The sequence below is a fragment of the Cricetulus griseus genome (genome assembly GCF_003668045.3).
Source record: "Cricetulus griseus strain 17A/GY chromosome 1 unlocalized genomic scaffold, alternate assembly CriGri-PICRH-1.0 chr1_1, whole genome shotgun sequence".
Classification (NCBI taxonomy): Eukaryota; Metazoa; Chordata; class Mammalia; order Rodentia; family Cricetidae; genus Cricetulus; species Cricetulus griseus.
In genome coordinates, this window is record NW_023276807.1 from 140,730,308 (window position 1) to 140,745,797 (window position 15,490).

The 15,490-nt window shown below is 42.9% G+C and overlaps 1 protein-coding gene across 4 annotated transcripts in view; it reads right to left on the reverse strand.

Annotated features, from left to right (window-relative positions):
• The window catches only part of Scfd2 (sec1 family domain containing 2), a 346,541-nt gene that overhangs the window by 33,934 nt on the left and 297,117 nt on the right, over positions 1-15,490 (reverse strand). For all 4 annotated transcript variants that reach the window (XM_035452402.1, XM_027390893.2, XM_027390895.2 and 1 more), the window contains one exon: positions 1,055-1,200. In XM_035452402.1, the coding sequence (XP_035308293.1) occupies positions 1,055-1,200 (146 nt within the window). The remainder of the gene's footprint in view (positions 1-1,054; positions 1,201-15,490) is intronic.

The following is a 15,490-nucleotide window of genomic DNA, read 5'->3' on the forward strand; positions in this document are numbered from 1 at the left end:
CTACTACGGCACATTAAACTCAACAAGAACCCTCAATAGATAAGAAGTTTTACCAGAGACATCATGGGGAAATGGAGGAGAAGATTCCCACAGCCATACTCAATGATCTTTCCCATCAGAAATACTTGTTCTTCCATGAGAGCTCATGTTTACCACCAGCGTCCTTAGATTTGACTCTACATTGACCATGAGCACTTCCCAGGCTCCAGAGCACCAGGTGTCTTGACTGCTTGTACTTCCCTTGGGAATTCCTGCATGATCCCCATTCAGGGTTTCACAGAGCTCCCCTCCCTTTTTTTTTTTTTTTTTTTTTTTTTTTTTTTGTGAACCAATAAGTTTTATTGGAGTTACTTACAGGAATATGGATGAGGGAATCACTTAAAAGAGCATAAATGAGTCAAAGACAGCTGTGCCACCAATATCCCACCCTCACAAAAGGTGGAAACCTGAAGTATACTGCACAACTTGAAAGCAGCTCAGCAGGTTGGAGTGTACCCTTTCCAAGTGAGCTCCCCTCCTTGATATGGGACTGTCATGTCATCTTTCTACTCAATTGTTAGCCAAAATATTCTTTGATGGTTCTCCTCCTGTCCTTAGAAAGCTGTGGGGGAATTTTATTAACAATTGCTTCCTTTGTCACAGACTTCCTTTTTCCTTTCCATAGTCAGTTAAATACTTATTCTGATTACTTACAATGTTGATGACTTGCTAGAGATATAAAATTGGTACAATGTAAAGCCAGTCCCTCACTTGGAACCAACAACAGCCAGATCCAAAGGGAAGGCCTTGCCTCAGGCTATAGTCTACAGCTGAGACAGACCCAAGGCTACAAACAGGGGTGATTTCCAATCCAGTTTTCACCAGTTACAGTAAATCTGGGGCACAAATGGATTGAGAGGCTTTCAGACTTAGCGGAGGCCCAAATGGTTCAAACTGAACCTCAGGTCCATCTAGAATGAAGTCCTTATTCTAAAGGGGCTGAGGGGAAACTCCCTTGTGACCATGGCCTCTGAGTCCTAAGACACAGCAGCAGACAGGCATTGAAGTCACTCACCTGATGGGTATGATTTCCAGGAACATAGACAGACTTAAACTGTCTCATGAGGGTCCTAGCTCCAGCAATCTCTTGGAGAGACGTAAATATATCATTCACAGCAAGTTGTGATTTGGGAAATGTCAGGTTAATTGCAGAGTCACAGCCTGTAACAGTCCAGAGATATTTTCATAAGTGAATAAATCCTTAAATTAAGTTTTCCTCATGACAGCTTGAGCTCAATGTGAGAGCCTGGGATTCCTTTAACCCTACTTTTCCTGGCTGCTCACTAACAGGGTTGTTTCAGTCATCCATGAGTAATGGGGCATGATGATTGTGAATGCTTTTGACACAGAATTACCTGGCACCACAGCCACTGGCTCAGCCACTAGACTGCAGAGGCCCTTGGACAACAGGCTCACTAGGGGCTTTGATTCTCAGACACTGCCTTGGAAAACCAAGAGGAACACAAGGAAAATGGGAGTGAGTGCTGTGATGAAACCTTTGTCTGCACACCACTGAGTTTCCAGAAGGTCTGACAGAAAGACAGAGAAAGAGTACAGAGCCACACCAAGAGTGGAACTAGCTGGGATAGGCAGGTGCCAGGACTATTTAAAGGGGAACAGTGTAAGCTAATAAAAACACAAAGGTGGCAATCACTCTCACTGATCAACTACTGTTCTCTTAGGCATCTATTCAGAAGAGAAATAATCAAGGATAAGATAGACGTCCACACAACATGGATGCATTGAGAGCTCTCATCCTCAATTCATACACCAGACAGGTCAACTCATCACCTCTCATGTGACCTCTGTGAGGTCACAGGGACAGTTTCTTCTCTTTAGAGCATGAGGACATTGAAATGTAGGTTTAGGTACTCCTATGAATAGGTACTGCCACGACCTTGCCATGCTCACTTAGTCATTCAGGCCTCACCTGTAGGGTCCATAGTGCCTGTATGCTCTGCTGTCCGTCTGGACCACCTGCCTGCTTTCTGTTTGTCTCTGCCTCTATCTCTTCCTGTCTGGATTTTCTCTGGTTGTATCAGCTTGTTGGATCTGCATATGGGCAGCCAAGAAGTGTTGGGTGCTATATATTCACTCATGGGGATAATTCTGAGTGATGGCCTCCACTGCCATTCTGAAGGGCCTCAGCAGGCCTGACCCAGCTGCCCCTCAAGAACTTGTTCATTAACATTGTCTTCCTTTCTTCACCAGAGTGGTCAATGATCAGACACAGGCAGCCTGATCCATATCCCGACCCAGTCTGTAACTCTGACAGCAATGTTATTGACATGCGATTCACATTCTATGTAATTCTCCATTTAAAGTGTACACAACCAAGTAACTTTTCTGTATATTCACAGACTCATACAACCATTTCCTTCAGTGGAGTTCTGAACACCTTTATCGTCCCAACAGGGAACCCTAAATCTGTCAGCAGGTACTCTTAATTCTTCTCCATGTATCCACCAGTCTGCCTTCTGACTCTATGGATTCATTGACAGGACATTTCATATAAATAGACCATAGAACATGTTTGTCTTGTTTTCAGGCATTCTTCAAAATATTAACACAGAGTTACCAATAAGTCCACAGTATTGATGCACTACATTTCATGTGTCTACTCAGGTACCCAGAACCCAAGGCTGGAAACTTTGGAAAGAAAATAAAGTTTCTCAGTTGGCAGGCACTTGGGTTGTCTCGGTGTCTCAGTTATCAAGACACTGCTGGTAGTTTTGCATGGACAAGTTTTTATGTGGACACACACTTCCATTTCTCTTGTGTGGATTTACTGGCAACTCTGTGTTAATCTTTTGAAGACTGTCAGATCCACACTGTTTCCCAAATGACTAGTTACTTTACATTCCCACCAACACTCTAATAGGGCTTCGGTTTCTCTACATTCTTGTCAACATTTACTAATATCTATTACTAACATCTATTTTCTTGACCATAGCTATCCAAATGCCTGTGAAATAAGGGGATACTTGTCAAGTTTGATAGCCAAGAAAATTGCTTTGGGAAGGAAGCGGTCGGGTCAAACAAGCTTAAACTAAAAGAGGATGTACCTAGCATACACAGAAGCATCCAAAGGACCCCAGCTGCGTCTGTACAGAGAGGAGGTATGTGAGTGGCTGAGCCCATACTCTTAATTAGTATGTGACACTGTGTGTGGTAACTCTTTCGGTAGGCAAAATTCCCTAATAAATATTTGTTTCCTGGTTTCCACAAATGTCTGACTTGTCATTAAAAAAACTGAACTGTAACACAGTGGCTTGAATGAGAAATGTTCCTCATAGGCGCAGATATTTGAACACTTGGTCCTTCATTAGTGGCACTGCTTGGGGGAGAGATGGAACTTTCAGGAGTCAGAGCCTTGCTGGAGGAAGCATGTCACTGGGAAGGGGGTAGTTGTCTTGATAAAATGTGATCAGATAGCTTCCCATTCCTGGCCCCATGCCTGCCTGCTGTCATACTCTTCCTGCCATTAGACTCTATCCCTTTGTAACTATAAGCCAAAAGAAGCCCCTTCCTCCCTGAGTTGATTTTGGTCATGGTGCTTCATCACAGCAGCAGAAAATTAACTAATGTATATAGTTACACTAGTTTTGTTACAGTAAAATACTAGAGGCTGGGTACCTTATAAAGATAAAAAGTTTCCCTTAAAATCTTGGAGGCTAAAAAGCCAAGATCTATTTAGCCTCTGGTGAGGAGGCCGTTGGCATTGTCACAGTATGGCATTATGATGACAGAATGTGTGAGGGGGACAGGTCACATGTGAGACAAGAAGCAAGGGCAGAGAGAGGCCAGTGTGTTCTATTTATAACTCACCCTTTTAGGAACTCTTTTTGCAGAACCAGAACTGATCCCTTCTGGGGAGTGTCAGTGACCTGTTGACCTTGCCCTGTCTCACTTCTTTTATGTTCTACCACCGTGTCTAATCAGCACCCTGGGTATTGATCTTCCAGCACAGGAACCTTTGCTGACAAACTACACCTAACCTGTGCAGAGGTGAAAACCAGTGTGAGAAAACCTCTCTGTGTTGAGTTGACTTTGTGTACATGGAGGACTCCAGCGGGGGTGCAGGAGGAAGTCAATGGAGAGACTCCAAGCATTCACACAAATCCTTGGAACAATTCCATGCCAAACCTTGTGGAAAGGGGAAACCTGTAGTTTTCTGAAATGCATGCCTATAACTTCTTCCTGAATCCTGAAAAGGTTCAAAGCTAGGAATTGCTGCGCTGCAAAAGGCCAGAGTATGGAAAAGTCTCACACCTGGGCTGCTATTTGCACTGAAGCTCAACCTGAGACAACACAGCTTGTGCCTTATAATCAACAAAAGAAGGAAGGCCAAGGATGTGGCTTTTCATTCACTAATGAGGGTTCTTTCTGTAAACTCATGTAAAGGAAATCTGACTATCAACTATCTATCCTCTTATCATCTATCTGTCTATCTATCTATCTATATCTACTACCTGTCATCTATCAATCATCTATCTATCATCTACCATCTATCAGTTATCTATCCATCCATCCATCCATCCATCCATCCATCTATCTATCATCTATAAATAATCTATTATCTATTATCTATCATTTTAGATTATTCATTACTTTGTCAAGAAACAAAGACATGAAGACAAGGAGAAAGAAGCATCCCCAGTTCTGATACCATACAATATGTTTTTAATTCCTCTAAAAGACGAGCTAGTAGACTAATATTTTAGGTAAAATAACTCATTTTCTATAGAACTGAAAAAGTCATTCCAGTTTTCACATGGTCCATTTTAATTTGGGGGAAGAGTACAAAGGAAAATATTTATCCATTAGGTAGAGTTTGGTATGAAGTCATCTACTAGACTGAAGATAATTTACTGAAAAGTCTAGACTATTTGGGGAGCTTGTGCATTATACATCAAAGTTAAGTTAAAAGCTGGGAACTCACATGGGTTAAGGTCAACCACAGAGCAGGCTGTTTAATACGAGTGTGTATGGGTTACTGTTAAACCGAACTAAAATGAACCAACTGAACAACAGAAACTGCTGGAAGGAAGACAAAGTCCAAACTGTGCCAATAAAATAAAGACCTTCTTTTAAAAGTCTACTGTTTAAACCACCCATTCCGGTAACTTCTATTCAAACTACTGACCCTCTCCAACTTTCATGTTTTCTTCAAAACAAGTGCCCTGGATTGCATGTGTTCTGGGGACAGTAGTTGAAGGGGATTCACTTCTAGTCAGTTTTTAACCATTTTTTATAATTTACTTAAATTTTATTGTTTTACATTTACTTACCCAAGCCATATAGCAAAAGTTGCACACATAAAATCTTTCCAAAAATGGTAAAACAAACGAACAAACAAACAAACCAGAATGGGACAAAATCAACAAACAGGAAAAAGGAGCCTTTTATCTTATTTTTATCATCATCATCATCATTATTTTTAGATTTGGTTATATTGTAATGAAAGAGAAAAGGAAAGGGTGTGGATTTGGGTGGGTGGGGAAGTGGGGAGGATCTTGGAGGAGCTGTGGAAGGGAAAACTAATAACATATTATATAAAAATTTTATTTTCAAGTAAAAAAAAAACCTTTCCAAATAAGGGTTTGTTGCTAAGTGTGGTGGCTACAACAATAATTTATGCCTTTAAATGGCTAAGACAAGAGAATTGCAAGTTCAAGGCCAGCTTGAGCTACATAGCAACATTCTGTCTCAAAACCCCAAAAACAACATTATAAGGCAACAGAAAAAGAAATACAGGCCAGAAATATCAGTGACTAATACAAGATTCTCTATTAATGTCCCTCTTCTATTGCAGCAGTCCTGTAGACATCAGGATTCCCACCATCCAAAGGCACATCTGGGGAAGCTGTTTATTCCATGTGTGTACTATAGTTAATAGAAAAGAGGGGACATGGACACAAAAGCTACAACATGGAACGAGCAGTTTCCTACATTATTAGCAATCTCGATGTTCTCTTATGTTCATTCTAGTTCAGTGGTTCTCAACCTTCCTAATGCTGTAGCCCTTTAATACAGATCCTCATGTTGTGATGACTCCCAACCATAAAATTACTTTCTTACCAGGGCAGTGGTGATGCACGTCTTTAAATCCCAGAATTCAGGAGGCAGAGGCAGGAGAATCTCTGTGAGTTCTAGGCCAGCTAGCTCCAGGACAGCTAGGGCTATACAGAGAAACCCTGTCTTGAAAAACCAAAAAAAAAAAAAAAAAATATTTTCTTTACTACTTCATAACTGTAATTTTGAATCATAATGTAAAGACACAGGTATGTGTTTTCCAATGGTCTTAGGTAATCTCCATGAAAGGGATGTTCAACCACTAAAGGTAGTGGGACCCACAGGTTGAGAAGCACTGTTCTAGTTCATAACCACACTAAGAAGTTCATGTACTTAGCATACCTAATCTCCACCAACTTGGTAACATGGTAGACATTATTATCATTCTTACTTTGCAGATGGAGCAAGTTAGCCACTGAAAAGTAACACAAGGCCACCCTAAGCAATCAGTGGCAAAGCTAAGAGTTAAGTTCTTGCCATCTCACTCCAATGGTGGCTTGCTTGCCACTGCATGAGTCCATACATGTTAAGAGCATGTGAAGAAATGAAAAATTAAAAATAGGCTTAGCTCATCGTTGTACTGAAGAAATTGTTTTACAATCGAGTGGTAAATGCCTTTCTTACTGGGAAGACCTGGGCCTGTCCCAGGAGTAGACATTATGGGATGGTTTGCAGCTAGACCCAGGTCCTTCCTTTCTGACCCTACAAGGTGTGAGCTTTCCCAGGCTCGCTGCAGAGCCTCCTTTGAATTTGTGCTCTGTCACATGCCATATTCAGTTACTCCTAACACTCCCTAGACAGCCTGGTCCATTAAGCCAGCTCAGTGTTTTTTGCTTTATTGTTTTTGTTGTTGTTGTTGTTTTAGGCAACTCGGGTGTATGCTTCTAGGCAATTCTCATTTAAGCCCCTTAGTTAAATAGATAATAGAGCAGAGGTGGATGCCAGCCTTTAGCTGAGCATGGTCTGTACACTTCAGAGGCTTACCTCTTGGTAAGGGAGGCTCCTAAACCCCTAGGGCACCACTGTGTTCTTCTAAAATGGGGGGATGACTCATGTCCCCATGGAGGGCTTGTGGTCTTTTGGGCAGTATCTAGTTACTCCTTGGAGTAACTAGACAAAGCCCCTGTGTTGCCAGCCCTCCCTCTGCTCTCCTCTCACCCTTCTCATTTACTCAAAGCTCTTTACTTCAGCAACGGGAGAACAGTGGTTTCCACAGCCCCGAACCCTGGAGTGATGGCCCTTTCCAGCCACAACCCTGTTCACATGGAGGGAGGCTTAGATAGATTAGCAGTCTCCTGGGATGGCTGAAATGCCTCACCTCCCTTGTTTGGGGTGGTTGGATTCTCTCTAGTTTTCCCAGGGACCATACTTGGAGCTCCCTGGTTCTTCACAAGATACTGGCTTTTCACTTTTGTCCTTATTCCTCAAGTATTGAAGAAAGTAAAGCACCTCAGCTAGGAGTTGAAGTGGCCCTCATGGAAGCCCTTCAACGTACCCCTGCACACCTGTGTGCACATGCACTTGTGCTGATCAAACATACTGCACGGGTACTTGTGCCTTTGGATACGCTGAAGAGAAGGGGAGTGGCTAGAACTAGATTTGAAGCTGCTCCCTATTTACTGATACTATTTATTCTCCTTTAAAAATTCCTGTGGGCCCTTGAAATCTATCTGGGAAATACTGGAGTCAAAAATACACGTTAACCCTGAGCAAAAGGTAGTTCTCTTTCAGCTCTAAGCTGGTATCTTCCTCCTTGTACTGCCTGGGAGTTTTGAATACCCAGTCCACGTTCTTGCTGCATATAGAGCCTGGGCTCTCAGCAGGGGCTTGCCTCCAAGAGGTAGTTAGAGGAAAGGTCACCTCAGGTCTGACATGGCCAAAGAGGTCAGAGCACTGAGAGATCATGACCTCCCTCATCCATCCAGCAGACTGACATTCTCTTTTCTTCCTTCCTTCCTTCCTTCCTTCCTTCCTTCCTTCCTTCCTTTCTTTCTTTCTTTCTTTCTTTCTTTCTTTCTGGTTTTTGGAGACAGGGTTTCTCTGTGTAGCTTTGGAGCCTATCCTGGCACTCACTCTGGAGACCAAGCTGGCCTCGAACTCACAGAGATCCTCCTGCCTCTGCCTCCCGAGTGCTGGGATTAAAGGTGTGAGCCACCAATGCCTGGCTTCTCTTTTCTTTCTTTTGAAATGATTGCTTTATAGGTGGTGCCCTTTCATGGGGCTCTCACTATAATTCTTAGCAAATGAAAACAAAACTTAACAAAATGAAAACCAAATAAACTTTGAAAGTGACATGACATCTGAAATCTTCTCAATTTGAACTGGATAAAAAAAAAACCCTGAGGAGGGAGATCCCACCTAAGAAGGCTAGGCAAAGGACATCCCAAGTCCCCTCTCCAGCCTGCTTGGGATGGACAGAATGGAAAATTGTTTAAAATGGGAATCATGCAACCTGATTTCTCATACACATATCAGTAGCCATTCATCTATCCATTCACCACCCATCCCCCAATACAAACATACCCACACATATCCCACATCCATCTATCCAAATACAAATGTGTACACACATATGCCCACATCTACCCACCCAGATATAAACGTATACACATACATATCCATATACATCCTCCAAATACATATACTCAGATATTTATATCCATGGTTACCTAGCCACATATATACAAGTATAATTTTGTCTTATATTAAAATTTAGTTGTGTGCATTCACTAATATTTCAAAGCCCTTTCTTGGACACTGCCTGCTGTAGAGTTCTTTTCTCACAAATCATTACATCTTGCTAGGATTTCTGACTACCATGTAGTTCACTTAAGAGACCCATAAGTTAAAAAGCTCATAGCACAGTCAGGGGGAAGAATTCTTGTGGATTTTAATGTCTTACACCCTCCCCAAACCTTTTGCAGCTGCATTATTCAAACTTCAAAAGCACTATTTAAGAGTGACTCATCTTTAGAGACTTTTGAAAGCATTCAGTTAAGTTTGTCACTGAAGACAGTTTTTTAAATGTATATTTCATCAGTATGTGAAAACATTTAATTAAATACTTCAATTTAGTAACAAGCACAAATGGCAGAAGCCAGCTTGAGGACACACATAGTGTGTCCATCCAGAAGGACACATCGTCACCATGAACAGCAGCCTTGTGCAGACACATGGACTGGACAAGGCTTTAGAAAAGGGGGCAGGGATGGAGTCTTGGCTTCTATTATATTTTATATAGGGATTAAAGAATGTTAGTCATTCTAGTGATGGGGTGATGTGGAGGCTGGTTAAGAATGTGAGAAATATATGTATGCACACGAAATTATGTACATATTTATAATACATATGTATTTCTGAGGTCCTGCATTTATATTACCCAGGATCTCTATCTGTGTCATCAATTTCATGTTTAATGATCTAGGATGGCTTTAAAGTTCCTATATATGAAACTGTAATCTGAGCTGTCAGGATTCATGCCTTACAGGACCACTTTTCTCCTTCATTGCCAAGTCCTGGAGCTACATGTATGGCAGGGGCCCCTGCATAAATACGGTGGCAATAATACTATGTTTGTATGAGCAAATAAGGCTGCCTTATAAAGTTCAAGCCAGAAATACAAATATCGAGGTCACAAGGGACTCAGAGTATAATTAGATACCCCCAAGGCTAGCCTTCTAGAAGGCCTTCTGCAAACCTTCCCCATGGCTCTGGTGTATACCAACCCAAAGTCCTTCTACCACTTAACCTTGTTGAACCTTGTCCATTGTCCTCAATGGCCAAGTACCATTATTGGTACTCAAGTGACAGTGGAGGGCAGGAGACGAGGGCTGGAGACAAGCTCCCATGGGAGCAGGAATGCTGGGCTGTCTTTTCTTTTCTGCTGGTCTAGCATAGTGCCTGACTTAAAGAAGACAGACACCTCTGAATAAATGAGTGTGGAAAAAGAGACTAGTGGGGAAAGTTTTGAATCAGACCAAACATGCTGTAAAGCAACAGTACTGATTTTCTTGGGTGGATGATAAATTGTTCCTGCAAGAAATTTCAAACAAAGAGCTTCAGGCTGGTTCTGAGCAATTGCAGGCTACCCAGGGAGGCGGAGCAACTCCCCAAAAAGCTACTGCAGAAGAGTAAGCTCAATTGGCAGACAAATTCTGTTTGTCTGTGCAACATGAAAAACTAAACCACACTCTCCTTAAGTATATACATAGATCTGACAAAAGTGTTTTAAGAAGAAAAGTGAATGATAAATACAGATATCAGAGAACTGGTTCCCTCTGGAGAGGGTGAGGGTGAGGAGGCAGGTAGTGAGCAAAGGAACAGGATAGAAGTGAGTACTTACTATTTAGCTATGTTTTCTAAGGTGATTATATATATATATATATATATATATATATATATATATATATGTATAGTAAGCATTTATATGTACCACCATCTTTAAAGTATAACAAAAACCAGTTTGACTACTTTCTAAGCCTCCAGCAAATTCAGCTTTTGAAAATAGCTGATTAAAGGAATGAATAACAGCTGAAATCTATTATTATTAGGCAGGTCTGGGATGCTGGTAGACAAGGGAAGACTTGTATATTCAGATGAGAATATGGAACAGTTGCACATGGCTGCCCCAGTTCTAGCCCCAGTTCTGAGACTTTTACCGTATGTAAGGGAAGGACGGACAGCAGCAAAAAAATATTTGGCAGAACTTGCATATTTAAAAAAAATTTAGTGTGTGTGTGGGGGGAGGGCTGGGTTACATGGCGTGTTCTCTCATGTGTACACACCAAGAGCCAGAGGTAGTTGATACTGGGCATTGCTATCATGCTCCACTTTAGATTTTTGAGATAGGGCCTCTCACTGAACTTGTGTACACTGTATCAGCATGTTCCTACCCATGCACCCCTGGGGTCCCAGGCACAAGGCACTTCATATGGGGATCCAAATAGCAGGTCCTCAGGCTCACACATCAAGTACTTCAGCAAATGAGCCATTGCCCCAGCCCTGACCTTTTAGAGACAACTTTTGGCAGCGCATAGTGTCAAATTGCCAGAGAGGCCCAGAAAGCAAAACTCCTGTCCCATGTAGGCAGAGGTATTGGCAGCCCCCAGACCTGACTTCTGTAATGCTTCAGGAAATATCTAGGCCAGAGCAAAACAGACAATTCTAGACTATCACAAGAACAGTGAAGTAGCCCCAGCTATTTCTAACCCGTGCCTCTAAAAGGCCTCTGAGGAACCTATCCAGAGTGACTCTACTGAGGCCCTAACTGTACCAAGCCAGTTATTGAGATTTTATGTGGCTGAATAAGGGAAACATTGAAAACCCCAAAGACCATGTGATACAGTGGCATGAATACAATCTCACATGTTGGTTGTTACATTGTCTGTTAAATCAACTAAAGGCACCACAAAGCCATCTGGAGTTCTCCACTCACAGTGAGTAAAACACAGCAATGTTTGAGTCCATGTGTCTAAGAAGGTGGGCATCAAGCTTCTAGACACATGTATCATCTGTCATGCTGACACTATGGCAAAGTCAGATCTCTTTCAAATCATGTTGACTTGGCCCCTTTCCCTGTCACAAAAGCTTTCTCTAAGTAGGAAAATGCCCATACATTTGCTTACCCCAGCGCTCATGTTCACCAACTTTGACATCCCCACAGGCAGCTGGCACATGGGCTCCCGCCAGCAATCACAGCCAAGGATTCATATTGGCAGATCTCACTGTGAGTCTTCCTTAGAGGTCGCTTGTTTCTATTATGCTGAGTTACTTCTATTGAATTACAAACTTGCCTTTTACACTCTACTAAGTCCCCTTTCAAACCTGTGTGGACATTTCTGGTGGCTCTGAATAGCACCAAATGGTTTGCTACCTCTCAGAGCTGACTTGGAGATGTTCCCTCCATCTGGTTATTTTCGATAGCTGTCAGGTGTAGGGAATTGGGGGTGAAGCTGCACCTTCTTCTTGAACACTATGACAATTCTGTTGGGTTTACTTTGTGCACTACTATAAGGAACTGAGGTCAGCAAGATGCAGCATAACCCATCCATGAATGAAGCACAGCTGGTAGTTTTTCATTAGTTTGCTTACTTTTTAGGGTTTCTGGGGGTGGGGTGGGATGGGTGAGGCAGGATGTGTATAAAAACTGAACAGTAAAGATAACACAGCATGGATGTAAACCTGTGGATGGGACTTGCCTACATGTTTTTCCTTGAGTTGAAAAGAGCTGCCATTGCTGGGTTTTAGAAAGAAAATGCTCTCAGTGTAGCATTTCAGAACCAGTGTTCTAGGCCAGTGAGTCAGAGGGCGAGAAAGAGAAGCCCAGAGGCTCCTTCCACAGATGGTTCCCTCCCTGGCTTGTTGCAAGGGAACCTACATGTCCTCCACAGGGATGGGGGTGCCCTATCAGCCAATTTCCTTAATGGGTTCTGAAGCATGTTTTCCTCCATATCCTGTTTCTCCCCGCTCTCTTATCACAGGCTATGCATGGAGGGGAGTGTGTGGTGCGGGGCTTGATGGGTCCGACTTGAGAAAAGTGATGCAAGGATCCCCTCACTAGGAAGACAACCTGGAAGGCTGTGGAAGACCACACCCAGGCAGCACTCCATTCTGAACCTCAGCCTGGGCCCAATCTGTTTGCTGGTTTCAACAATGCTCTGATTTATTTTTCTCTAGCAGATAGGGTTGTACTTATTTTAGAAATGGCAATGAAATAACAATGGGGGGGTGGGGAGTCAGAGACTGGTACAGTGTCCTTTCTAGCTGGGAGGTACCCTGGAATCATGTTCTTATCCAGGTTTCATTGAATATGTACTTGTCTGAGAGTAACGCCTGTCCAATAGTTACATAACCCTGCACTACAACTAACTGTTCATTTGTAGAAAAGATGAAATCAGATGTTCAAAATGAGACAGATTTAAAAGCCTTTCAAAGACCGTCTGGCCTTTCAGCCTCTTGTTCTCACAGCCACTTAGAAGATTGCTTTGAAATGTTCTTTTCCATTGTGTTTCTTGAGCTCCAGAGTCACTGAGCCGACTAACAGAAGATTCTGTGAGCACCGGTGGAGCGTGAGGTGGCCAGGGTATTAGTGTTCCACACACCATATTTTGGGGCAAGAAAAGGTGGGTAATAACCTAGAATCATCTTCTAATCTATTTGAGAGAAGCGAAAGAATAGATGGGAAGCTGGTTGGCTTAAAATTTCTTTCAACCCCTTTGTTTCTTTTAAGAACAGAAGCACAAATGGAGTTTATTTTTCTTCCAGTAGCAGACAGATCAAATGTGCCCAGGCCTCTGCCCTCCCCCAATGTGCACACAAATCACTCTCTGCCCCCTCCCCCTGAGGTCCCCTGCACCTGCTGTTGTAAATCTCCATTGACCTGAGCCAGCATCACTATGCTTGAAATTTAAGCTTCTACTAAATGAGGCCCCTTATCTATTGCCTTTCTGTACTTTATTCTGGAGGCAGTGTGGATTCATGTGTGGGTTGGTCATGCCTGATTCAGAGATGGGATGTGGGCCAGAAAGGCTGCTAATGGGCCTGGGGCAAGAAAGAGAAGGGTAAAAATAGTACCCTGCTCCTCATTCCTTGTTGTGCTGCAGGAGTGCCATGAGTGTGGAGGGCAGAGGAATCCAGCAAATGTCTGCCTCCCAAAGTCCAAAAGTCTAGGTTCCAAGCACATTCAAGTCTTGCTTCAAGGGGAGCTGGGATATAATAGTTCCAGGTTGCAGGTGGGGTGGCACTGGGGGGATGAGTGCAGCCTTTTAGATTCACCTTACCTTGTCCAAGCCCATACTGGCTTAGGCTCCTACACAGCTTCTCCCTACTTCTTTCACCCTCTAGTAGAGAACTTGAAAATGAATAGCAATGCCTACAATGTGTCTTAAACTCTGCCAGCAAAGTAGACTCAGAGTGTCTAGTCTTTCAGTTGATTCTGAGCAGGGTCATTTTTAAGCCAGCAGCTGTCTTCAGAATTCCCCTCTGTCCCTGCTGCCATGGAGAGTGACTAAGTGGAAGGACAGGACTCAGAGTTCCTCCCTTTTGCAAGATGGGGATCAAAACCAGGGAAACAGAGCTAGATCTGTGTCCTACAGGCTGAGAAGGATTGTAGGGGCTTGAAGGAGAGGACTGAGATAGTTTAGAAATAAAGACACCAGAATGATTAGAATTCCTTTTGGGCCTCCATTACAGAGGGAAAAACAATCAGTCACGATGGTCCTGGTTGATAACACTTGAATTCTCCTCACACAACAGTGCACAACTGCTTTCATTTCTGTAGACTCCCTGCCTCCTTCCCAGGGAAACACCATTTCCAGAGCTGGGGACCAGGTTTAATGACACCCATGTGTCCCTTGCCCCTCCTCCCAAGCCACAAGGGTTCCATTGTGCACTCATAAAACTAGACATGGTGCCTTCTGAGAGCCAGGTATCCAGGAAGTGGCCAATAAAATTATCATGAGCCAGGATACAAAACAGGCTGTTTGTGTGCATGCGGATGTGTGTGTGCGCACATGTGTGAGTGAACGTGTGTTTATTTGGGGGGATGGCACAAACAAACAATTCTGAAACATCCCTCCTTAGAGTGGATGGCTGTGGCTTTGGGGTTCTACTTTTCCAAATGTCTCCTTAGGTGGTGAAAGGGGCTGATGGAGGTAAGAACAACTGGACACATGCCTCCAGGACATCTGTGAAGCCCCATGAGCTGGTGAGAAACCATTAAGTACTAACTGATTGGCATGCTGGTATCCCCTCACTGGACACCACTGATCAGAGAGGCTGGGGATCCAGATGTAAGTGGCAAGGACAGTCACATGATAGTAAACTTCAGAATCTGCTGAATATCCATCTCTAGCAGGACAGACAAATATGTTTGTCTGTTACTGATTAATAAAAAATGTCCATGCTGGAGTAAGTGACAAGAGAGGTTTTCTAAACAGGATACACAGTAGCTATACTAAAAAGTCTATGTCTATCATGTATATATGTATATCATATAGAGGTATGTATGTGTATAAGCATGGGGTAACATGGCACAAGCTGCTATCAATCATTAGTTCTCTAGACCAGTGGTTCTCAACCTGTGAGCCACGACCCCTTTGGGGCTGCATATCAGATATCCTGCATATCAGATATTTTCAGTACAAGTCCCAACAGAAGCAAAATTAGTTATGAAGTAGTAATAAAATAATTTTATGGTTAGGGGTCAACAAAGCAGGAGGAATTGTATCAAAGGGTCACAGCATTAGGAAGGGTAAGAATGTCACTGTTGAACAGAATGTTTTACAGGGATAGAAAGCCTGAATCTAATGTCTCACAATCGCCACCAGCTAAGTGTGGCTACTAAGCTCCTGAAATGCTGCCACTGTGGCTGAGGAAT